The sequence below is a fragment of the Saimiri boliviensis genome, chromosome 18, assembly GCF_048565385.1.
Source record: "Saimiri boliviensis isolate mSaiBol1 chromosome 18, mSaiBol1.pri, whole genome shotgun sequence".
Lineage (NCBI taxonomy): Eukaryota > Metazoa > Chordata > Mammalia > Primates > Cebidae > Saimiri > Saimiri boliviensis.
In genome coordinates, this window is record NC_133466.1 from 23,827,363 (window position 1) to 23,854,978 (window position 27,616).

Here is a 27,616-nt window from a genome sequence, read left to right on the forward strand (position 1 = left end):
GACCGAAGTCTTAAACATAAGATCTGAACTGTAAAACTTCTAGAAGAAAACACAGGGGAATACCTTCTTGGCACTGGTATTGCCAAAGATTTCTTGAATTTGACACTAAAAGCATAGAACATAAAAGCAAAAAATAGAGAAATGGGACTATGTCAAACCAAAAAACTCTTGTGCAACAAAGAAAACAACAGATTGAAAGGCAATGTATAGAAAAGGAGGAAATCTTTGCAAAACATACATCTGATAAAGGGTACATTTCAAAAATAGGTAAGGAACTCATCCAAATCAACAGCAAAAAGACAAGAAACCTGAATTTAAAAATGGGCAGGTACCCTGATAAACACTTCTCCAAAGAAGACGCAGAAATGGCCAGCAAGTATATACAAAAAGTTCAAAATGTCTAATCAATAGGGAAATACAAATTGAAACTACAATGAATGACATCACCTCATAACTTTTGGGTGTCTACTATCAAAAAAAGAAACAAAAGATAAGTGCTGGCAACAAGGTAGAAAAATTGGAACCATTATATGGTGTTAGTAGGATTGTAAAATGGTGCAACAGCTATGGAAAATAATATGGAAGTTCCTGAAAAAATTAAAAATAAAACTACCATATGATCCCAGAAATCCCACTTCTGGTTATATATCCCAAGAAATTGAAATCAGGGTCACAAAGAGATATCTGTATCTGCCCCACGTTTACTGCAACATTATTCACAATAGCCAAGATATAAAAACAACCTAAGTGTTCTTTGACACATAAATGGATAAAGAGCATTTGATATATACATTCAGTGGATTATCATTCAGCCTTAGAAGGAAAGGAAATTCTGCTATTTGCAACAACATGGATGAACCTGGAAGACATTATGCTAAGTGAAATAATCCACTCACACGAGAAAAAAATAATGCATGATTCTAATTATGTGAGGTATCTACAACACTTGAACTCATACAAGCAGACAATACAATAATAATTGCCAAGGTCTAGAGAGTTTGGAAAATGAAGAATTCAATAGGTATAAAATTGTAATTGTGCAAGATAAATAAGTTATAGAGATTTGCTGTATAGCAGAGTGCCTAGAGTTAACAATATGACATTGTATATGTCAAAATTTGGTAAGAAAGAGTTGAAAGCTCATGTTATGTTCCTACCAGACACTCACTCCCACACACACCCAAGCAAAGGGACACAAAGAAACATTGGGAGGTGTTGGGCATGTGTATTCCTTGATTACGGTGATAATTTTACATTGTTGGCATTTGTCTGAACTCACCAAATTGTATACATTAAATATGTCCAGTGACTTGTTTCTTAATAAAGCTGTTAACAATGGACTATAAATATTTTAAGTTGTAAGAATTTTTAAAAATTAAAAGAAACAAAAAACAGAAATAATATCTTAACATTCTAATGGCAGCCTATTCAGTTTCTATGCATTTCTTAACTCTATATGTATTTCTGTGCTGAAATAATTACTAGAAGGTAAAATGTCATTAAAATATTATAAAGAATTACTACTATCATGTAAACAACTAATCACTTTCTAAACAAATACTTTTAAATATTTTTTAACTGCATTATATACCTGTCTCTACAAAAACTAAAAAAGATGGCTGGGATTCGTGGCATGTGCTTGTGGTCCCAGCTACTCAGGAGGCTGAAGTGGGAAGATAACTTGAGACCAGGAAGTTGTGGCTGCAGTGAGCTGTGATCATACCACTGCACTGCAGTCTGGGGGACAGACTAAGACCCTGTCTTAAAAAAAAAAAAAAAAAAAGAAAGAAAGAAAGAGGGCCGGGTACGGTGGCTCACGCCTGTAATCCCAGCACTTTGGGAGGTCAAGACGGGTAGATCACAAGGTCAGGAGTCAAAGATCAGCCTGATAAAGATGGTGAAATCTTGTCTCTACTAAAAATACAAAAAAAAAAAAAAGAAAGAAAGAAAGAAAAGAAAAGAAAAGAAAAGAAAAGAAAAGAAAGAAAAGAAAGAAAGAAAGAAAGAAAGAAAGAAAGAAAGAAAGAAAGAAAGAAAGAAAGAAAGAAAAAGAAAGAAAGAAAGAAAGACAGAAAGAAAGAAAGAAAGAAAGAAAGAAAGAAAGAAAGAAAGAAAGAAAGAAAGAAAGAAAGAAAGAAAGAAAAAAGTTTGTTGGGTGTGGTGGCAGGCACCTGTAATCCCAGTTACTTGGGAGGCTGAGGCAGAGAATTGCTTGAACCCGGGAGGTGGAGGTTGCAGTAAGCCGAGATCGCTCCACTGCACTCCAGCTTGGGCAATAGAACAAGACTCTGTCTCTGAAAAAGAAAAAGAAAAGAAAATATGCATTATAAATTACACTTAAATTTCTAATTCAAACTCATAGTTATAATTTTATTGTGAAAGCAACCTACACATGATCACATCTAAACTGAAGGAAGATTGAAAACTTAGGGCAGGTAGCTTGTGGCCCACAGGTAAGACTCAGGAAGTTTCACCACTAAAAAGAGAAAGGGATGAATTAATATATAGAGAGAATGATCTCCACCACAATTATATTAATTTAAAATGTATCTTAATTTTGCACAACATATCCAAGGCTCTAATGTAAGGAATTTAACTGAGCATGTTACTATGCTGCTAAATCCCTACACCTAACCAACTTTACAAAACTCATGCTTCTGTCATTGACTTCAACTGTCCTAAAAAAAAAATGACTTAATAATAAAACCTTCCTGGTTATTGTGCGTTATTTTATTTTTAATTTTATTTTATTTTTATTTCAATGGTCCCAACTCAGCAGGAGCAGGAGCAGCAATAGGATTACCAGACACATTAATCAAACACATAATTCTGGGTACAGTACAACATTATTTAAGCAGAATCACACTACGTACCTGGTCGCCTTTTTCTCAAAACTGACATTGTTAAAAATAAAGAAGCAGCAAAGACGCTGTGTATTTACCCAGTGCAAAATATTACCCAGTGAATTTATTTGGATGGTGGCTAAAAAGACATAATCAGAAACATGAAATGCAGATTTTTACTTGGGAATTTAGAGGTCCAGACCAGGTCAGGAACTTTTAGTTTCTTAATTCGCTGATCTCTTAGTTGGATTTTATCTTTGTTTGTTCAGTTGGAAAAGAAAACAGGACAAGCTTCATGGGATTGTGTTAAGACAGTGAGAACACAGAAAGCTGATGTCGAAAATTTATTCTGTGGAAAAAGTAAAGATTGGTATAACACTTTGGTGATGATAGCAGGACAGTTAGATACAAGAGTACTGAGAAAATCTGACAAGTAGGCTCACTCTCTTTCAATATCAATAATCTTTTGACCTCTGGGCACTAAAGTTATTAAAGTTAAAAAATAACACAGTGAGAAGATAAATCTTGCTGGGGCTACAGTTGTGGCTGGCACAACAATAGAAAATCATGGTGTTGTGAATTGGTTAGGATTCTGGGTACATAGGAGGTTTCTTCGAAAATGACCTAAACCAGCAGCTGATAGGGAAGAACATGCTATTATTTTTTTCAAAGCTTCCTATTAACCAACTAGGATGTTATAAAAACTGTGGTAATCCCTGTGAGGAAAAACCTATCTTTCCCAGCCTTGTCCATTTTTCTTTCCTGAAATTCAGGTCTATTTTTGAATACTGCCATGAATAGAGTTCTTTCCTTCGGAAGAGTTCAATGCTATGCAGTTCAGCATGTTCTGGTATAATGCCTTTTATGCAAAAGTTTCATAATCCACTTTACAGACAAAAGTAGATTAGGGAAATATGCTCGGTGAGAGTGACTTTCATATGGCAAGGTAAAAAAGCCACATGCGGAGCGGGAACAGAGGATGAAGAGAGAGGAAGCAGAATTTGCATTAGCAAAGGGGAAGTAAATATGGTTTCACTGTAGTCAGAGAAGAGGAGGATGAAAAGGAATTGCAAAGAGAATGAAAGGTCATTGGACGAGATGAAGGAAAAGATCTTAAGAAAATGTTTTAAAAGAAAGTCTCACATAGGTGATTTTTAGGTGAATATCTGAAATAAATCTCAGGAGAAAAAGACTTTCTAATGTAAAGAGACATAAATCATACTTTCCTTTGGAAGGAACCATAAAAATCATGAAGTCATAAAATTTTAGAAATGAAAGTGATTTTAAGATCAGTAACTTTGTTCTCTAAAGTAGAAAACTGAAGCTCAAAGAAAGTTTTAGCGAAATGTCCAAGAATACCTGTAAGTGTCAATGGTTATATACACAGCTGGGTTTTCTGTCAACATGTGTAGTGATACTTTTACATCATACCATCCTTTTAAATGGCAAATACACTTTTTAGCAATTAAAATATTTCAAACAGAATATTCTATGTATCAAACTTACGGGCTTCCTTTACTATTAACCTAGAAGTAGCAGAGGAATACAATTTCTGTTTAATGGGATTGTAAACAATGCAAGAGATTATTATTAATTTAAGGCATTTTTAGTTTGTGCATTCTGTTTCCTTGTATCCTTCTGTAAAGTAATAATCAGCTAAATACGAGATTTGGTAGTTTTTTTAATAGTGTAGATAAAATAACTAATGATATTGTCCATGCACACATTTTTAGAGCCAGTGAGCTTATTATAACATCTAAATTAATATTTAGGTATTATTCTGGCTAGATAAAGTTGATATAGTTCTTAGGTTGAATAAAATTGGTATAGTCATTAGCTCTTAGGTAAAAAATTACATTGGTTGGACTTTTGAATAAAATTTAAGTGGAGCTTAATCTTAAAACCTCCTTCTCTAGAAAATAATTCAATTGTACAAACTGGTTACTAACCAGTCAAAAATATCACAAAAACCCATCAACAGGAAAACAGACAAACAAAAAAACAAACAGAAAAACAAAGTTGAGGCATAAACTCCGTCCAATAGCAAAAATAGTAAGGGATTCAACATGGCTCTTTTTATTATTCATGTACAAACTCTCTTTTCCTCATCAATATTGCTGAAAAGAAACTCAAACAATTTTTAATTTTATTAATATTTTGCAGTCTGTAGAAAAACAGATCAAACTATTAAGTAGGCAACTTGAAATTTAAAAAGAGAAAATATCTCAAGATTAGCAACCCCTAGAGTCAGTGACTTACAAGATCCCAGTGGAGATGGGAGGAGCACTTAGGAGCTTGTCATTTCTTAATGCTACTCAGTAATTGGTAGAGAATAGTATGTAGCACAGTAGCATCCCACACACATTCGCAAGTACAATAAACCTCACATGAGTACAAAGGAAACTTTGTACAGGATATTTAACAAAATTGCAGAAAAGAGACAGAAACATGGGCCAACAAAAGAAGGCTGTATTTAGCCTCGTATGAATTTATACTCCTGCCTCAAAGCCTTTCTCTAACCACTTAAATAACCGAAAAAAATACATTTCCAGTTTAATTTCTTCAAAACTGTAGTTCATAGAAATGTAAGGACATTAACCCATTCTATGAGAAAACAATGAAAAATAACCCAGGCAAGATTATGAGAAGCATGAACCAAATGGAAAGAAATAGTGTGGAAGACATGTGAATATACCTAAGAAGGAAAGACAAAGGAAGGAAGGGAAGAGGGTGTGAGGAAGGAAGGGAGGGAGGGAGGGAGGGAGGGGCGGATGGGAGGGAGGGAGAGAGGGAAGCAGGATAGGAAATATTTCCAAAAACTGATTTTGGAAGCAAATTCAAAGAAAAATTTTCAGCAGTACTATTTATGACTTTTAAAACTTAATAAACGAATCAAATGCAATAACCCAGTGATAAAATCCAGAATTGGATTAAAAAAGAAAGATTATAATTATGAAAATCACTCACAACTTAAATCAACAGCATTACATAAATAATCTGTAAATTAGAGATGGCAGAGAACAGAAATACACGGTTGAACATTGCATATAATTGAAATATATGAGTGATACACAGATATTGAAATAATTAGAAAAATATGTATACAGATAAATGACTAAGAGAATTCATCCTAAGGAAAATTGGACCCTAACTCCATTAAGACGTCTAGTAAATTGAACAACAAAAACAAAACAAAAAAGATTTCAAGGAAACAAAAACTGAAAAAGGCACGTCACATTCTAGGAAAGCTTAATTCAGAATAACAGTGCCATTTTACTCTCTTTTGAACTTCACATATGAAAACAGTTCTGTAAGCATTCAGGCAGATGTAAAACATGTCACATACAAAAGTAGGAAAAACAGTTAGCATCAAATATTGGAACAATTATGCTCAGTGCCAGAAAAAAAATAACGCTATTTAAAAAACCTTCAGAATTTCAAGAAAGAAAAAAACTTGTCACTTTGCTTACCCTTGCATTTAATCTTCAACAGATTAGCAGTCAAATATAAAAGAAAAGAGGAAGATTTCTCACATATAAATGAACTAAGCAAATATAGAATCCATCAGCTCTTTTAAACACAGGTTAAGAAAAAAAGAACTTATTGATGATGACACACCCTCACTCAAAATTGAATTGATTTTTATAACTCTTTTATTTTATAAGCATGAAAGAGGACTAGTTCAATAGTCAATGCCAGAGAATAGCACCACATTTTTATATCCAGCCAAATTTTTCTTCAAGGGTCAAAACAACAAACAACAATATCCAGTAAGCAAATCTCTTAGATTATAGCACTTAAGATTTCTCAGAGACCCAGACATTTCATAATATTTAAAGGTACAACTTCTCTTTTGTGCCTAGTAAGATGTTTATTAAAAAGAACTCAGAATGTGTATGAATAAAGATTACCACTCCTTTAAAAATAAAAAATATAAAGAATTTGCTAACTAGATCTCAGAATAATGTGCTAAAATTATATAGAAAGTCAAAGAAATAATTACCAGTTTTGGAGAAAAGCAAATGTGTATTTCTTAAGCTCCTATCAACTTTGAACCATCAATCCTGTGAGTGTTCACTAATATTTTGGGGGGAAAAAATAAGGTTTCTGAAATCTCCAGAAGTACTTTTGACAAAGAATACATATTTTCTTATTTTATATTCGTTTTTAAAATGTAACTGTATTAATGATATTTATCTGATTACAACCCAGCCACACAACGTGGAAGCTGTTTGAGTTTTCTCATCTTGTGTTGAACAGTGAATGAAATTTCACAAAAATGTTCATGGCCTTAATCTTTAGGGATTCTGCAATTACTACTGCTACTTCATACAGTCAGAGTATAAAACCACATATTTGTTGAAAAAATGAACACTATATATTGTGTGCCATGGTCGTTAACTCTCTGGTCTAGTCAAAAACTAAGGCACTGGCTATGCTTACTCCACACTCAGCTATCTTCAAGCCTTTTTAACTTCATTATTTACCCTACCAGAATATGTCATTTTCATTACCAAAATGATACCCAAACATTTTCTCACTGAAATTTTCACTAAGAGTTTGAAATCTGGAGACAACAGATGCTGGAGAGGATGTGGAGAAAAAGGAACACTTTTACACTGTTGGTGGGAGTGTAAATTAGTACAACTATTGTGGAAGACAGTGTGGCCATTCCTCAAGGGTTTAGAAATAGAAATTCCATTTGACCCAGCAATCCCATTACTGGGTATATATCCAAAGGATTATAAATCGTTCTATTACAAAGATACATGCACACATATGCTCATTGCGGCACTGTTTACAATAACAAAGAGAGAAGGAAGGAAGGAAGGAAGGAAGGAAGGAAGGAAGGAAGGAAGGAAGGAAGGAAGGAAGGAAGGGAGAGAGAGAGAGAAAGAGAGGGCAAAAGAAAAGAAAGAACGAAAGAAAGAAAGAGAGGGAGGGAGGGAGGAAGGGAAGAAAAAAGAAAGAGAAAGGAAGAAAGAAAGAAAGAAAAGAAAGAAAAAGAAAAAAGAGGGAGGGAAGAAAGAAAGGAAGGAAGGAAGGAAGAAAGATAGAGAAAGAAAAGAAAGAAAGAAAGAAAAGAAAGAAAGAAAGAAAGAGGAGAAAGAAAGAAAAGTTATCTGGACATGATGGCACACACCTTTAGCCCAAGCCCCATCTACTCAGGAGGCTGAGGAAGGAGGATTGTTTGAGCCACAGAAGCAGAGGTGGCAATAAACCAGGATCATGCCACTGCACGCCACCCTGAGTAACAGAATGAGATCTTGTCTGAAAAAAAAAAAAAGAAAGAAAGAAAGAAAAAGAAAAAGTTTAGTGCATAAAGTTTATTTGAATTTTAATGATTACTTGATAAGATGAAAATTATTAATAATATCACAGGGACTTCAATCTTATGTCTCCCCTTTAAATTTTGACTTAGAAAAAATGCAGAAGATTAACTCACATGTCCTAGTCATCTAACTGTAAACGTTTATGGGTTCATTAATGTATTGCAAATACTTTAACAGAAGTAATGCAATATAAATACTCCTTGTTGTTCTATTTCTATATTAATCAACACCATTTCTGCTCAGAAATAACCACCATACTGGATTTTCTATTTATCACTTCCAGGTACACTTTTATTATACGCAATTGCATTACTAAGCAAATTATTTTCTTTTTGATTTTAAGTTGTGAAACATCACATATATCCCTTTCAACATGTTTGTTTTCATAGTTTTGTTTTATTATTTCCAATTTAGTACATACAGCTCTAGTTCATGCAATTTAAACTTGTGTGTAACATTTTATTCTACAAAAATATGACACTTCACTTTTTCATTTTCCTATTAATGAACATTTAAGTTTTCCCTATATTTTGTGGGTCCTAAAATTGTATTAAAATGAATATTGTCTCATTGTCTACTTGAATATTGTCTCATTGTCTACTTGTCCCAGATTTAACTGGAAAGGGAATTTGGGAGTCCAGTTATATGTGTGTATTTAGTTTTTCTAGATATTAACCAAATTGCTATTCAACATGATTATTTGAATCTTCACTCAGACAAGCAATAAATGGCACTACTAAGTATTGCTAAGGCTTTTTTTTTTTTTTTTTTTTTTTTTTTGAGACGGAGTTTCGCTCTCGTTACCCAGGCTGGAGTGCAATGGCGCGATCTCGGCTCACCGCAACCTCCGCCTCCTGGGTTCAGGCAATTCTCCTGCCTCAGCCTCCTGAGTAGCTGGGATTACAGGCACGCACCACCATGCCCAGCTATTTTTTTTGTATTTTTAGTAGAGACGGGGTTTCACCACGTTGACCAGGATGGTCTCGATCTCTTGACCTTGTGATCCACCCGCCTCGGCCTCCCAAAGTGCTGGAATTACAGGCTTGAGCCACCGCGCCCGGTCTGCTAAGGCTTTTAATGTTGGCTAATATGTCTGAGGTCACTAATATTTTGTTTATATTTTAATTAGAATTCCACAATAACTACTAACATTGACCACCTGTAGACATATGTGTGCTCCTGTTTTCTTTCTTTTTTGTTTGGTTTTGCACTTTCTGTCAATTGCCTGCTACTTGTCTTTTATGCATTAGTCAATTGAAATTCTCCTTAACTTCTGAATAGTGCTTTTTATTTGTAAGCCATAGCAACCATTGTAAGGATTCTACACTCACAGACCCTCTCATGCATCTCGCACACTCAAGTCAACTTCCCTGGATGTTCTACTCACACAGAGTAACTCAAAGTGCCAGATGAAGTCCCGGAAGCATTCAACCAGTGAGCATGAATTTTTGGCAAATAAATATTCCACTCTATTTCCCCTTAAATGGGATAGCTCTGACACCTGTTCCCACCGTCTCACGCAGGTTCCAAGCAGAATTACGTTCCAGATGCCTATGGTGGTAACTGGCTGGATCACACTTGATCTTCATTGGCTTTATCCCCCTCCACTTTTCACTTCCTAGTTCCTCTCATGAAGCTTCCCTGGACTGCCTCCAAAATAAATGTAAGTAACTCATACCAAAATTTTTGCCTCAATTCAGTTCTGTAGTAGCCAAACTAAAACATACACAGTTTGAAAAATAGTTTAAAGAAAAAAAAACACCAAGTCTGTGGCTCAGGGTTTTGCTTTTTAGATAAGTTCTGTTATTTAAAAAGAAAAGTCAATGTTATTACTGGCTAAATTTATTAATGTTCATGATTTTTCCTTTTATTTCTGAATCATTTTCTAAAAACTCCTTCGAAACATTATCATTACAAAGACATTCTTCTATACTTTCTACTAAAAATTTCCTGTGCATTTTATATGAGCTTAATCCACCTGGAATTTGTTTCTTCATGGTGTGAGATGAAGATTGATTGTTCTTCATCGGAAGATGGAGAACAAATCAATGCAGCACTATGTATTGAATTGCCATTCTTTTCTAACCTATTATTAGTGTTCTATGTTTTTGAAATATGAAGTTTCCATATGCGAATCACACTTATGAGCACTTAATTCCACTGAGGCCGTTTTCTTTTCTGGGACAGATACAACACTCTCTTTATATTACAGCTTTGTAATGAGCATTGTTACCTGATAGGGCAAGTCTGTTTTATTTTAAGAACTTTTTAAAAAATTTCAAGTCATATTCATTGATTTTTCACATTTACCTGTTTGTTTAATTTTAGTCCATCCTTCATAAATTATTGCTTTATTTTAAAAAACTATTCTTTCACTATTTATTTGATACTAAATATAATCATTTAAAACATTATTTGAGGAGAATTTATGATCTGAAAGTAAAAGTTTTGTTTTTGAAACTAAACGCCTTATTTTGGGCTTTCAATCTAATATTTTATCCATTAATCCATGCTATGCTTGAAGCAGACATGTGAACTCACTTGCTACCTTCTGCTTTCCTTCTTTAAAGTTAAAAGAAACATAAAGTTCTATATGATATTCTAAAAGAGGTTTGCTTCTGCATTAGCTATATATAATAGTCCCCTAGAATATAATTGAATATATTCCCCTAGCTATTGTAATTGTCCCCTAGAATATAAATGAAATAAACTTCTCCTAATTCCGTAAGTGGTATCTCTGATTTCATGTATATTTTACAGCATTTAATAATAAGTACTAAGTCAATTAGCTAAAAATATAAATATTTGCAATCAATAATTTCATTGATTTAATAATTCATTCAATTAAAAATTTCATTTATTTACTCATAATTCTATTTTTTATCAGCAAGAATTTGCATGCAACTGCAATTTTCTTCTTTCATTGGTCAAGAAGAAGAAAAGCAGCTACTGCTCATCTTAGCCCATTGTAATATGCCACAATTTCAGTGTGTTAGGGATTTCTAATCTAAAACTTTCTTACCTCCTGCCAGTTTTATTTACCAGAAAAAAGGCACATTGGTTTACTTCAGAATAGGTTTGGTTTTATTCGGTTTTAATTTTTGCATTTTAAAATTCCTGGATTCATTACTCATGGTGTGAATAATTCCAGTGATGCACTGTAATTTAATTATCAGAGAACAACTTTGGTTCTCCCATAAAGCGTAAGTCTACAACTGTAATTATGATTACCTTAACCTGTTCTCTGGTTCTAATTGGCATATTTAAAGAGATAAAGTCCAGGGCAAGTGAGCAATGTCTGCCCTACCCAGAATGTTTTCTTAGAATAGAAACACTTATTTTATTCCTCTTATGACAGGTACTCCCATTCATTAACTTCACATAGGTGTCATAACAAAGTGTGCAACACTGTTGATTGTTTCCATAAGGAATATATGTATATGTATATATACACAGAGAGAGGAGATATATGTTAGACTTTATATACACCTGTACCTAAAAGTTATTTTTAGAATATCTATAACCACATACAAGAAAAATATCTTAAAAGTAATCTGAGTCAGAAGGTAAAAGGTTGATCTGTTAGGAACTCCATGAATATCAAATGCATGTGCCCAGTGACTAATTTGTCTGTCATGAATTTCACATTTTTCTTAATAGTTCTCAAAATGATAAAGTGTATTTTTTGTTTACAACATGAATTTAATTTTGTTCACCTTGGCAAATGTCCTGTTCAGGTAGTTAACATTTACAACTCTAGACATCTTTACTCATTTATACCTTCTTAAAGATTAACCACCCTTTTAATGATACTTAATGTATAGAGACATAACTTTGCCAAAGGGACATACACAACTCACTTACACTGACTGTAGTGAGTATAGGCAGGTGGTTTTTGCTTTACACATCTTTAAAAATTTGAGAGATTTTGCTCTTCAGGTGGTAGAGTTATTCATATTCTTTTTAAGTTCTTAAATTAGCAAGCCTTCAAAACCAAAAATGGAGTTGAAAAGAAGTGCATCTTCTACGCACCATTCTCTTAGCTCCTATGAAATCATGTTTGCAGCTCTCTTTGCCATATTGATAGTGCTCTGTGCTGGATTAATTGCAGTGTCCTGGCTGACAATCAAGGAATCACAACAAGGTAAGTCACATGGAGTTGGCTCATAAAGGTGCTCTCAATTGAATATACACACCTAAATTTCAGTTATCCTATAAGTCTATTTTATTCATTGCTGTGGCTGCATGACAAGATATTTCTGTTGCATTCACATACTTCTCTGTAGTTCCCTTCAGAGAATATTAGAAGAATTAATTGGTACATAATTTGAAAAAAACTTAACCCAAAATTCAAGCATGAGACTAAGTATTTTTTAAAAATAAATAGTTAAAGAAATCCCTTTGTTTCAACATATAATCAAGTAGATTTCATGATCTCTGATTTTGTTCTGATATAATTTAAATCACAAATATATTAATTTTGACTATATAAGTACGTAAACATGCAAAGTTAACAAAAATATTGTTTATTTCTATAGAATAAGACCTTAATTCTCTTATCAGTCTAACCATTTTAATTCTACTAATGTAAAAGAACCTGTATATAAATGTAGACTTAAATAAGATCACAAACTGTCTTAGTAGCAACTTTGATAAACAGAAAAAAACATAAGACATGATAACTCTTATTTAGAGCTCACTTTGTACCAACAGCTTTTAAAAGACCTTGAAATGTATTGTATAGCTACAGTGTATCAGTGGTTATTGCTATGCTCGTTTCACAGTTGGGGAATCTGAGAAAGAGACTAGAAGTAACTTGCTTAAGTTGGGCAGCAGAAGTAAGATTCGAAATTAGACAACCCAGATCTAGAACTTATAGTCTATCTTACCAATTACTCATTTATAGGGCAAATTTAAAAAATTGAAAGCATAGCAATAACCTAAATACTAAGAGTTTTTCTCAGACAATTTTTTACATTTTTAAATTGATGAACTACATATGGACATGTAAATTCTTTCTAAAAATTCACAGGATAAGGTCTTTCACATGTGAGTGATTTTAGTTTCACCAATTAAATTCTCAACTGTTGGGTTAGCTATTTTATTCTAGTATGTTGATAAGTTTAAATTAGAATGTAATGCATATGCTGTAGTTTTATAAAATACTATTAGTATAATTCTCAGTCTATTTAAAACCTATAGCCATACACAAGGGTTATATTTTTTAATAACTGTGTGTATATTTTATATAATTATACAAACTACTAAATGATAACACAGATTGACTTAAACTATTAAAAAATCGCTGTTTTGGTGTTATTGAATTGCTGTGAATAACTTGAAGGATCTATAAGTATTTGAAAGTCCATTGGAATCCCTGATATTCAATAAACATACAAAGGTTAGTTATTTTACAAGTGTAATAGAAAATAAACATTTATAAGTGGTAATAAATTTAACAGCTAACAACTAAATATAAAAAGAGATTCGAGTTAATGCCTTACCAATACATCAAAGATCATAATGTATACCACCTTTTTTTGTTTTAAACTGTTATTTTAGATTCAGGGGATGCATATGTAGGTTTGTTATGTGGGTATATTGCATGTGTTGAGGTTTGGGGTGTGAATGATCCCATTATCCAGGTACTGAGCATAGTACCCAGAAGTTAGTTTGTCAACACTTGCCCCTCTCACCTTCCCCTTCTGGTAGTCCCGTGTCTATTGTTACCATCTTAATGTCTATGAGTACCTGCTATTTAGCTCCCACTTATACTTGAGAACATGTAGTATATGTTTTTTCTGTTCCTGCATTAATTTCCTTAGGATAATGGCCTCTAGCTACATCCATGTTGCTGCAAGAGACACGATTTCATTCTTTTTTATGGCTGCATCTTATTCCACGATGTATATGTACCACATTTAATTTATCCAATAAACCATTGATGGATACCTAGGCTGATTTCATTACTTTGCTATTATAAACAGTGCTGTAATAAATGTCTGAGTGCATGTGTCTTTTTGGTAGAATGACTTATTTTCTTTTGGATGTATACCCAGTAATGGGATTGCTGGGTCAAATAGTATTTCTGTTTGAAGTTCTTTGAGAAATCTCCAAACTGCTTTGCACAGTGGCTGAACTAATTTACATTTCTATCAACAGTGTATAAGTGTCTTGTTTCTCTGCAGCCTTGCCAACATCTGTTGTTTTTTCACTTTTTGGTAATAGCCATTCTGACCAGTATGAGACAGTATCTCATTGTGGTTTTGATTTACATTTCTCTGGTGATTAGTGGTGATGAGTATTTTTTTCAAATAGTTTTTGGGCACTTGTATGTCTTTTTTTAAGAAGTGTTCGTTCATGTCTTTTGCCCATTTTTTAACGGGTTTATTTTTTGCCTGTTCAATTGTTTAAGTTCCTTGTAGATTCTGGATATTAGACGTTTGTCAGATGCATAGTTTGCAAGTATTTCCTCCCATTTCATAGGTTGTATGTTTACTTTCTTGATAGCTTTTTGCTGTACAGACAATCTTTAGTTTAACTAGATACCACTTGTCAATTTTCGGTTTTGTTGAACCTGCTTTTGAGAATTTAATCCTAAATTATCAGCCAAGAATAATTTCCAGAGTAATGTTTCCTATGTTTTCCCCTTGGATTGTTAGAGTAAGGTCTTAATTTAAACCTTTAATTTATCTTCAGTTAATTTTTGTATGTGGTGAAAGGTAGGGGTCCAGTTTCATTCTTCTGCATATGGCTAACCAGATATACTAGCACTGTTTACTGAGTAGAGTCTTTTCCCCAGTGTTCATTTTTGTCAACGTTGTCAAAGACTAGATGGCTGTAGGTGTGTTCCCTAGTGAGATAATCTATTTTCCACAGCATTCTAAATAACGTCTTCAACAAGGACAGTCACCAGCTAATGGCACAAGGTCATGCATGCCAGTTTTATAATTATTAGAATCAAAGAAGTAGCTTCAAAGTCATGTTTCAAAGTAACAAAAACACTGGAACTTCACAGCAATTCATATGTCAAAACCCAGTGGTGTCCCTGGATGCTAGGTGTTCCAGAAGTATCTGAAATCAACTACAAAACTTTTAATGGTTCGCTTCTCACCATATTTCCCTGAGTCACTTCCCATAATTAGTGAGAGTTGATCAGTCCATGTATCTTCCAACAGGAATCTCAATAACAATAATAATGAAAACTTGGAAGCTTGGAGTGAGGGTTAGACTTCAAAGAAAAGAAAAGAAAAAAATATATATTGAAAGAATGGAAAAAAGTTTAGTTTCCCATCTTTTAAAACAATCAGACAGGTGGGGAAAGAAAGCAGCTGGTTTTGAAACATGAAACTACAAAGAAAAAGTAAGAACTACAGAGCTAACACATCAAGCAATAGCTTTACTTCTAAGTTTTGACAGAATGTGCACATTTTTCTTCTACTCATAATCCGAAATCTTAGTGTTTTTTTCTTATTAATTTATCCAGGTGCAGCACTTGGACAAAGTCATGAAGCCAGAGGGACATTTAAAATAACATCCGGAGTTACATATAATCCTAATTTGCAAGACAAACTCTCAGTGGATTTCAAAGTTCTTGCTTTTGACCTTCAGCAAATGGTAGGAGACTGTCTCTCTTCCTGTTTTAAAATTTTATTACCTAGTTTAACTAACTACTTGCCATAAGATACCATTTTCTCACTCTGAAACAACTAGAAAACCACACTGCCATGTGTGTACCTATGCAACAATCTTGCATGTTCTTCACATGTACCCCAAAACCTAAAATGCAATTTAAAAAAAGACCAAAAATAAATAAATAAATAAATATAATATGCCCAAGATACTTAAATGTATATGCCCCATTACTATGGAGAAAATTGCTCCAATTCTAAGCAGAACTAAAGATTACTTTATATAAATTTTGAAGAAAAGTTAAAATCTTAAATTTAGCATATTTATTCAATCTTTTATTTTTTTTCTAGATAGATGAGATCTTTCTATCAAGCAGTCTGAAGAATGAATATAAGTACTCAAGAGTTTTACAATTTGAGTGAGTACAGCTCAAGAATTTTCTACTGACAGAAAATTATTGATCTTTTTCCTAATATTTGTAAAATAGCATCATTAGATATAGGAATAGAGGAATATTTAAATTTTTCAACTTTTTTGAGCATTAAGCAAAGTGGCACAGCATAAACTTTTATCTTATTAGCAAATAATAATAACTTCTGATATTTCATCTTATGTTAATATGTTTCTCTCTCCTGACAATAAAATCCAGCAGAGACCCAAGGAGAGGGCTGAGGTTAAATGTATGCAGATGCAGATATAGCATGTGATTTGTGAGAAACATTTGGTAAAAGCTTGATCATGAATTAAAAGTAATATTGTATCACCCTGCTTCATTATGCTATAAATACCAAGAGAGAAGACATTCATTCAGTGTTACATGCCCAGACAGCATAAGACTGCTTAAAGCAAAGTAGGTGCTCAATAAACTAATGAATCTTAGATTAAGAATGTAATGATGTAATTCCAGTATGAATATTTAAATCCATAATACATGGAAATTATCATAAGAACACAATACAAAATCAATTTTCTAAACAATTAGCTTTTGTATTTCTCCAAGAAAAATTGATCTGTGTGTTGTTGTTGTTGTGTACATGAAGGAGAGTTTGACAATCTTGCTGACATTTCTCTGAACCTAAAGTTTTCTAAACTACAAACTCCCAAAGGACTTTTAGAGTAGAGATACACATCAGCAGGAAAGTTAGGAAAATATATATATATAATAGAAAGAAAAATATAAATTTATAAAATTAAGTTAAAAATGAAAAAGACAAAGGGAGAGGGTTCCAAGGGAAAAAAAAGTAAAAGACTGATCAAGACCTAGGGTATCTGAAAAAAGGAAGAGAGCAAAGCCTTCATAATAATTCACATTTAAAAAGCACAGAAGACAATATTCCAGCTGCTTTGGGAAAACACAGATCCTATGACAAGCTGGCAAAAAGGAAACTCACCAGTTGAGTATTTCAGGCCAAGACTTTTGTGACTTAAATAAGATGTATTTTCTGATTAGTTCCTCACAAAATGACTGTGAGGGAGACACAATTATTTTGACTTTTATAAATATGACACCAAGGCTTGAAATGTCTCAAGTCACACAGCTAGCAGGTGTTGGGGAATGTATTTGAATGGAGTTTGGTTGTTCTGATTCAGCATATGTTCTTCCTCCATACGACAATGTTAAAGTAGCAGAGCCCAAAGAATATAACAACCTTTCCATTGCATCTTGGGTCCACTCATCTATGGCGAAAAGCAAACCCAACCTGTAGGGAGGTTTTAGACTTCTATCCAGAAGTCTATAAAGGGCTTTTCTATCACTTAGATTGTAATACTGTTAGAATTTAGTAGAAAGAGATTAATACTGCTTAAATTTGATTTTCTCATATAATGTAGCTAACAAAAAATAGGAATCTTTTTTCGATATTGCTGTGGATATCCTACAAACAGCCTAATGAATAATCATGATTATTACCATATTTTGTTTACTACTATATAACTTTAGGTACTAGAAAATGCTTTATTATCACCAAGTTATTTCTTTGTTTTGACTCTCACCTATGGATCCAGGTTATAGTTACTAGTTTTTTAGAGAATAAGACTCTCCATCTTCAGATCCGTCTTTCAAATACCTAAAGACTTTTTCTAGTGCTATATCCTAAATGCAGGTGTGCTTCATGGCTCTGTCACCAAAGCACATTCTGGCCTTATTTTTCTTTTCCCCTACTCACCACAAGCTTCTGCTTTAGTCCTACCATGTCATCTGTACATCCTCAAAACCATCCTGCTTTCTCTTTTTTATCCTGGTGGGAGGTGATTGGATCATGCAGGCAGTTTCCCACATGTTGTTCTCATGATAGTGGATGAGTTCTCATGCAGTTTCCCCCACTCTTTCTTTCTTTCCCTCTTTCTTTCTTTCTTTCCTTATTTATATATATCATTCTTTATTCCATTGCATATTTCTGACATCTTAATCCAAGTAGCTGCCCCTACACCCATCTGCTGTCCTCATTCCTACCTATAGTACATAGTCCCATCCCTCTGTTTCCAGAGTATATAACCTCTTATAGCCTCTTTCATCAGTCTGATATCAGAACTAAAAGGAGAAACATGAACATGCAGGAAAGGTAAATCATTTTATCTTTTTCAAAATAATAATAATAATGTGTACTTAGTCTTTATTGTGTGAGTATAAAGCTACACAGGCAAGTTTTATTTTTTGTTGGTTCACTTGAAGCTCTTTTTCTGCTTTGAGGTGAATTAAACAAATTTCTCTTTTCCAGTTTTGCAGCGGGTTAAGTCTGGAGATCTGCAGTAAAGCATCAAGTCAGATTTATTTCAAAAAGGCTTTAGCATCCTTCAAGGAGAGGTATGCTAGGTGCCTGCCTCTCTTGAATTGGGCTCTGCCTAGTGAAATCCATACAGAAAGCACAAAGTCCATTGCAGAGTTTATCAAAATAGTTTTGCTAATGGAATCCTTTGTTTCTACGTGTCTACAACATGCTGGATAACTTCACTTACGTTAGGCTGGGAACATTTGATGAATATGAACTTTTATATATAGGGCTGGTGGGCTATCAAAATCCCAAAGTTTTCTTTGATATTCAGTAAGTAATCTCTTATTTCTCTAGATGGCAAAATCACCACCTTTGAAACCGTAAAATTTTTGAGCTTAGGCATTGTTTGTTTCTCCTTCTTTATAGCTACCTAGGAGGCTAGTATAGTGTCCAAACCTTGACAAACATTTTTAAATGACTGTCAAATAATGTATTTCATCAGTGTAGAGATACTTCCCTCTGGTGGTAGCTGAGCTACTATTAAATCAGAAGTGAGTTTTTAAAAAATGCAATGCAAAAGAATTTCATGAAGATGTCTGTTGATAAACTGAACATTGTTATTTTGGGAGACCTAGAAGAGGAGGATAGAAAAAGGAATTCAGGAGCAGGAGAGAGAGTAACAGTGGAACATTTAGGATTACTTTACCTTAAATAATCACCTACAAACAGACGCATTCCACTCATAGGAAAAAGTAGCAGGCTAATTATTAATGTTATAAATTATTTTAATTTAAAAATCTGATAAAATCAGAAAACAGAAATAACTGAGTTCTCGCCTAACAATACCCACATCAACTGTATATATATATATATATATATATATATATATATATATATATACACACATATATATACATATATATGTATATATAGACTTTAAAATACCTATTTACATTTTTGTTAAAGATTCTAATTAAACATTAAACTCACACAACATGTGTGTATATAATCAAATTCTAGCACTCAGAATTCTAGAGTTAGTCATTAAACAATTTTATCTTACTTTCACAATATTTAATGCCGACCTCTGCCACTTACTAACTTTTATGATTGTGGGGTGTGTGTCTGTGTGTGTGTGTGTGTGTGTGTGTGTGTCTACTCTTTAGGGTAGGCAAATTGTTTGGTCTATTTGGGGAAAATTTCAGTCATCAGACTTTGTGGAAAGTACTTGCACTCAGAACATTTAGCATTTGATTTTAATAAAGAACTATTTACCCTCTGTGGCAACATGTAGTTTCTTCTGCCCTTTGAGCACAGATAAGCCACAAGTTAGGAAAGGAAAGACTTTTGTTTACTCAGCAAGCCTAGGGGTTACCAATATCATTAAGGAAAATATGAAATAAATATTTTGCTCTGTTACACTCAGGCTTCCCGTACAATAGTAATATTTATCTGCTTTAGAAAAAGGCTGTTATTTTACTAGGACTAGTACTTGAAATGAAAATGGTCATTTTTTTTTAACCTAAATGAAGAATTCTCATTTCATTACTAAACAACTAAAATAACAGCTTCTGCTTTCTTATGAGGTGAATCACAAATGATTATTGTGACTTTTTAAAATTTCTACTGTATCTCTCTCATCTCAACATTTCCACTAAAAAGAAAATAGATTTTAAAGGCTACAACATTATGTGGATATAGGATATGCAACTCCTATCCTTGCTAAGTATAAATTATTAAATGTGATGCATAATTCACAACTAAGAGAACACACCTTTCAAAGAAAAATGTTTTATGCCTGAGTATGAACTAATCCAGTTACTTTCAACTCAGTGAAGCAAAATTCCAGATTTGTCTTTTATTTGCCTAAAATACCATACTTCTTTTACTCCATAACTCAAACAAAATGAATGCAAGTGTTCAGTCAAATTAAACCTGTTAAATTACATAAAATAAAACACAGATTTAATCAGAATTTAAATTTTCTAGTCTGCAACCAAAGATAAAATGAAGGTGTGGGACAGAAAAAATAATGGATATTGTTCACTTTGACTTCATTTTAACCATATTCAAACCTGTTTATTTAGCTATGTTGGAAAGTGAGGTTGATTAGGAAGACATAGTGTAAAAAAGAGCAAAGGAGTAAGAGGAAAAGAAGAAAGAAGAAGAGGAGAAGGAAAAAAAAGACAATAATCAATCTTTTGAAAGTATTGAAGGAATAAAATACCTTTTCCTTCCCAAAAACATCCAACCAGCTATTTTGTATACAAAGTTCTGCTAACTATGCAACAGAATAAAATGCCTGGACATGCCTTTAGGGTAAATGTGCTGTAGTCTCTTACCTGCTGACAAATAGTTCATAAAAGAGTTGATAAAAGTGTTGTTGAGTGTGAGGGGGATGGGAATTATATGAAAACATATTATGGAAGCAGATTCCCTAGGTTTCTTTTCTATCTCTTACGCTAATAAGCTGTATAACCCTAGGCAAAGTTACCTACATTACTCTAAGCTCAGGGTCCTCATGGCTAAAATGAAAATATTGGCCGATATCAGGTTCAAAAACAGACTCATTACCTTTCTCTGGAGCTTCTGTTCGTATAGATATGGGGTAGAGCCTGACAGTTGTATGCTTGTTAGAATTTTCAAAATTCCCATTAGCAGAATGCATGACTAAAAGTGCCTTAAAAATGTTTGTTACCTGGCATCACAAGAAATCTAGAGGCTTTAAAGGAGATTAATTTCAGTAGTATAATGACAATGATATAGTCAAGACTTTGGATACTTTCCTTCTCCCACTATGCTCTTTGCCTTGTCAACAATGGCCTGCCTCATGGACTCAAGGTACACGAGGCAGTTTCAGTAAGCTATGTAAACCTAATGCTGTTCAACAATGAAGAGTAGTAATCAACTGTGAGCTGTTCTTTTATAAGATATAAAAAAGTTTCCAGAAGTTTCTATTAGTCTTTTGTTTAGATTCTGTTGATCAGGTCTAAGTCATATACCCATGAATAAAATCATGTTTGGTTGTTTGGTATAAACAATGGTTAAAGAAGATGTCAACTTTCCTAAGAAAATGAGGCTTATTCTGCAGTAAAATTGAGGTTAATCAGCCAGCACAAGTGTAGCAGAGTAGATGAAAGTAGTGTCTGTGGCAAAATTTATCATTACCAAGAACAACAGTGATTTCATGTATATTTCTCCAAACAGTAAAATTAGAATAAGTTTGGAAAACCCTAAACTAAATAGTTACTAGGAAACCTTCTTGTTTACAAGATTTAGTTACTATAATTCAAGAAAATGATTAGAAAGTTAAACCTTCTAACATTTTAAATAATTTATTTAATACATGTGAATTACAAAAATATTATATCAAAAAATATATCTTGTTATTTTGAAAATGAGAGACCAGCTACCTAGAAAGGAATCACTGTGAAACCAAATAGTGCCATGAACACTAAGAAGAAATATACTCCACCTAGTGGAGCTGCTGATCTATTGTTATCTGTTGGAACTATTCCGATTCTATATCCAGTCATAAATGAAAACAAGAAGATTTACTGTAGGTTCTAGCAGGATAGATAGATGCACAGATAAATAAAGAACTCTACTGTACTTGATAAAACCCTTCAAGAAGCTCATAAACTTACATCCATCACAAGAATGTATAACTCTCATAATTCGAAAGCAATAAACATATCATGCAGAATTTAGTTTTCCCTAGTCTGTCTATAGAGGAACCAAGTATACCCTGAGTTCCCAGAGCTTATTGAGGAATACAGAATAAATATAAGAGCTAGAGTTTGTTTCCCGGTTGGTCACACTCTAAAATGATAGCATTTGCCAAATAGAAATGTAAGCAGGAGTGCCAAAAAATCTCCCAAGTATCCCTATTCACCAAAAATTTATTCATTTTTCTCTTTCTTTACACAGAAAAAAAGTTCCCTTTTAAAGTGCCTGGTACAGAGAAAGGGATAAAATGAAGGGGGAATATGATTAAGGCTATATGGTTGAACTTTAATGCAATGTTTGCAGATCATGTAGGCAAAACAATCCCAACTCATGGACCTGAGAGTGAATATCTTGTGAGTCCCTAATAGACCCATATATCCCTGTTTTCTTTCTATTCCTTGAAATCAGGGCATATTTTAATATTTTATATTAAGCAAAATAGATAAGTAAAGGTAGATATAGATTACTTGCTACAAGCTTGCTATCAGGTCTTTTAAAACTATGTAGAAAAACTTTTCCTTGAAACCAGTAAAACTACCTTAGATTTCCCCTAACTTAGAAATCACCCATGAAAAATTACAAATCCATACCCTTCATTCCTCCAAACAGTAAAATCAGAGTAAGTGCCAAGATATCACATGATTTTAACACAAGGGTCTCAGGAACATACTAGCCTGGGGATGAGTGCGCTAACGTGGAACTCAGAAAACTCAGATTTCAATTTTGCATCTACTTTGGAGTTTGTCTTCTCAAAAAAAGCATCTAGTCTTTCAATTCATTTTTTCTTTCACTCATGAAATAAAGATAATATTTGAAATAACCTACCTTACACAGGTATAATGAGAATTAGCAAGATAACTCAAGAGAATTTCAAAGACATTTAACATGAATTGAGCACAAATCAGTTGAAGATGGCTGACGTTTTCCCCTTATGTCATCTTTTGCTTTGCAGAAATGGCAGCGTTATAGTCATATTTGACCTTTTCTTTGCCCAGTCGGTGTCAGATGAAAATGTAAAAGAAGAACTGATTCAAGGCATTGAAGCAAACAAATCCAGCCAACTGGTCACTTTCCATATTGATTTGAACAGCATTGATATCCTAGGTATCTGTGAACATTATTTTATTTCTTTGAATCATTAAGCTATGAAATTAAAATTCTATCAATATACCAGGGAAGAAGTGGAATCATGCTTGACCTTAGGAACATGTCTTATTGCCTGAGGTGACACATTTGAATGAGAAAAGTAAAATATGAAGAAACCACATTTGAAGAAACTTATCAATGAGAAAAAGTTTACAAAATATCAAGGAGATTCTGAAAGTGTTGGCATGCATAAAAGTTTGGGGGTCTTATGCATTCTTTGCACTGGTTCAGCACACCCTGACTTTTCAGGAACTCTCTTTAGATAGTATTAGATTGCAAAATCGTGTGGCAAGGTCCAATCTCTAATTGAGAAGCTAAAAAAAGAAGGAAAAAGTATGGTCAATGAGTTTGATCCCTTCTTGTTATCTATTTATAAAAGTTAAATCTTTATTTTTAAAATGATAGATAATTTTAACATAAGTATAAACCATAAAAAAAGAAATATGGGACGTCAAAAACAACAACAGAAAAATATGTTTATAAATTCTTAGATTGTTCCAAATTTTCCATTTTAATTATCCACCATTCAACTCAATTCAACAAACACTTACCGTGCGCTTATTTCAGTTGAGGAAAGTAGTAATTTGCTAAGGTCATCCAGATTCAATCCCTTATCCATAAACCTTGGGACCAAATGCATTCTGGAATTCAGAAATGGATTTTAGAAGGTTAGCCAATACATAATTATCTACACTGAGAGGAATAAAGAGAAACTCTAAATAGCCTAACTATTCAACTAGTTGAACTAGTTGTGCTACAAAATGAGATCGGTTTCTGTTTGCCTCTAAATTAAATACATAAAACATGCAGTTTTGTTTATTTTGTTTTTATTTTCTGATAGTAAATATGAGATCTCCAGTTGCATCTCTTCAGAGCATTGTTTCATCAAGCATAGTTTCCTCTTTCATTCAGTCTCTTGCAACATCTTACAGCTCCTGTTCTTGAGCAGAAAATCAAACACTGCATGTTCTCACTCATAGGTGGGTGTTGAACAATGAGAACACATGGACACAGGGAGGGGAGCACTACACACTGGGGTCCGTTGGGGGGAAATGGGGGAGGGACGGGGGGTGGGGAGGTGGGAAGAGATAGCATGGGGAGAAATGACAGATACAGGTGAGGGGACGGAAGGCAGCAAAGCACACTGCCATGTGTGTACCTATGCAACAATCTTGCATGTTCTTCACATGTACCCCCAAACCTAAAATGCAATAAAAAAAAGATGGTTAATTCTTAGTCCTTCTCTACTGATGGTTTGGACTCATGTCATACCTGCTGGAGCAGAGACTGTCTATTTTGAATTTTTGATTCAGATGAGCTGAAAACTACTGGCTATTACTAGCTAAAACAGGTGGTTTACCTATCAACATTTTTACTCTCTACATTAATCCTCTTATGTTATGTCATTACTAATTCCAAATTAGGGAGAAGACCAAAATATAGACACTTTGGTAAATTGCCTAAAATCACACAGCCATTTAGATTTAGGCATTTTGATCCATGTGGTCTGATCTTAATGTCTGTGCTCTTAACCTTTATACTAACTTGTTTGTAAATTTTTATCTTTGAACAATGTTGACTGATTTTCTTCATAGTCATTTTTTATTTCTTGGCATGAAAAAATTAATATTTTCATTTTTTATTTTTTTAACTTTTATTTTAAGTTCAGGGTACAAGTGCATGATTGTTACATAGGTAAACTTGTGTCATGGGTGTTTATTGTACAGATTATTTTATCACCCAGTTGATAAGCCTAGTACCCATTAGTTATTTCTCCTGATCCTCTGCTTCCTCCCACACACCTCCCCCATCTTCCAATAGACCACAAAGTTGTCATCTTATTATCTTTATTTGCATGTGCATTTGTTTCTGGTGGTCTGTCTAGATAAGCGAATTGAAAGATATGCTGAAATCTCTTTTCATGATTTCCTATATTTGGATTCTCTAGGGGAATAGAGTTTGTGATTTTTTAAAAGTATGTTTATCCAATTAAATCATATTCTTTGAGTTAATTTAGAATTAGTATCACAAGTATAATAAAATGTATTACAACATCAGCCCAAGAATATTCTCAACATGCAGAAGTTATATTTAATTTGTTGAATTGTGTAAAAAAAAATTTTAAACACAGTACCAAGCTTAATTGTAGGTATTTCAGTTTAATATCCATTTGTATCATGTCAATTTTTGAATTTATAAAATTTTAAAATTAGTTAAGAATTTCATAGAGATCTTGAATTTTTGTATAATATGCTGTCAAATATAATAAAATTAAACCATATTCTCTAAGAAAAGCTACAAAAATTTTATTTTACATTATTCATCAATACTCTACTGTGTATTTTACAAAACTTCAACAGGTTTTGTAGAACCAACACAATTCAAAAATGATGAAATGCTGAAATAAAACACCTAGTTAGTAGAAGAGAATATACTTCTTAGCCCACCTATCATCCATATAGTTTTGAATAAAAACATTCACCGCATGATGGTTTTTCATGAGATATGTTTGATTTCCTTTATATCTTGCATAGATAGGCGAGCCTATACTTTTAAAACTGTTAAACATGTTAAAGTTTGAAGAAAATTGCCAGCTTTTGTCTTTTTTAAAATTATATTTTAAGTTCTGGGGTACGTATGAGGAACCTGCAGGATTGTTGCATATGTACACACATGCCATGGTGGTTTCCTACCTCCATACCCCTGTCACCTACATCAGGCATTTCTCCCAATGCTAACCCCTCCCAACACTCCCCATCCCTCACTATCCCTCACCTAGCCCCCTACCCCCAACACACCCCAGTGTGTGATGCTCCCCTCCCTGTGTCCGTGTGTTCTCCTTGTTCAACATCCACCTATGAGTGAGACTATGCGGTGTTTGATTTTCTGTTCCTGTGTCAGTTTGCTGAAAACAATGGTTTCCAGATTCATCCATGTCCCTGCAAAGGACAGGAACTCATCCTTTTTTATAGCTGCATAGTATTCCATGGCATATATGTGCCACATTTTCTTTATCCAGTCAATCATTGGTGGGCATTTGGGTTGCTTCCAGGTCTTTGCTATTGTAAACAGTGCTGCAATGAACATATATGTGCATGTATCTTTATAATCAACACAGTCTGGTACTGGTACCAAAACAGAGATCTAGACCAATGGAACAGCTTTTGTCTTTTATGTGAAAAGCACTTTTTACTTATAGACTACTTAGTTCCAAGGAAATATTAACTATGTGAAAGATTGTTTTGCAATTGTTCTTTTCATATGTTTTAGTATAAAACAAGTGGTTTTAGATATGACAAGACGTGGTGCATAATGTCATGCATAATGTCATATTAGTTGGCTAAAATGTAAATTATAATATATAACTATGATTAATAAATAGATATATTTCTTAAATATATACAAAGTAAGCAAATTTTTGCATAAACAAATTGTATACAGAGAATATGCAGACTCTGGAAATTTATCAAATGCATTATAACCAAATAATGAATAGGAAGATTTAGCGTGGGAGGGAAGATCAGATGCCCTTTGAATGAATATTCGAGTTGTACTCAATGTTTTGCAATGCATTTATGGAATAAGCCCATGTGTCAAATCAACTTTACTTTATTCTAGCATCTTTGGATAATTTTTCTACAGTAAGCCCTGCAACAACTTCAGGTCAGTGTTTATGGCACTTTTAAAAATATAACTTTAGTCTTCATATCAAATTGTAAGAAGCTTATATTTGGTTAAAAAGAACAGTTCATCATACTACAATGTTCCTAATGCCTCACCACTTATGCCAGTGATACACATTTCCAATTTCAATGGTACTTCATATTTTAAACTTTATATACATATATATGAGAGATGTATTGTGTGTGTGTGTGTGTGTGTGTGTAACATCTCCATATTGTGTGTGAGTGTGTGTGTGTGTGTGTGTGTGTGTGTGTGTGTGTAACATCTCCATAAACAGCTCTCCAATCATGGTGCTCTGGTGATAAAGCCATGGCAACTGTGAGGTCACTAAGGGTCAGACGAAGAAAGATGGCTTCCAGTAGACATTGCACTTTGGAAGGGAAAATCAGGCTTAATGTTAACTACTCTATTCTAACACTTTCTTCACCCCTATGTTTTTGTAAAACTACAATTACATAATTTCATGGTTATAAAACTATGAAGATGTTACTTTTGATATAATAATTATGACCATTTTTATAATATTTGAAGTCTTATT

General features: G+C 33.5%; 1 protein-coding gene across 1 annotated transcript in view; it reads left to right on the forward strand.

Annotated features, from left to right (window-relative positions):
* Positions 1–12,175: 12,175 nt before the first annotated feature.
* The window catches only part of TMPRSS15 (transmembrane serine protease 15), a 114,052-nt gene continuing 98,611 nt past the window's right edge, over positions 12,176–27,616 (forward strand). The window contains exons 1-4 of the mRNA XM_003934328.2: positions 12,176–12,320; positions 15,663–15,793; positions 16,159–16,226; positions 23,201–23,352. Coding sequence (XP_003934377.1) covers positions 12,176–12,320; positions 15,663–15,793; positions 16,159–16,226; positions 23,201–23,352 — 496 coding nt within the window. The remainder of the gene's footprint in view (positions 12,321–15,662; positions 15,794–16,158; positions 16,227–23,200; positions 23,353–27,616) is intronic.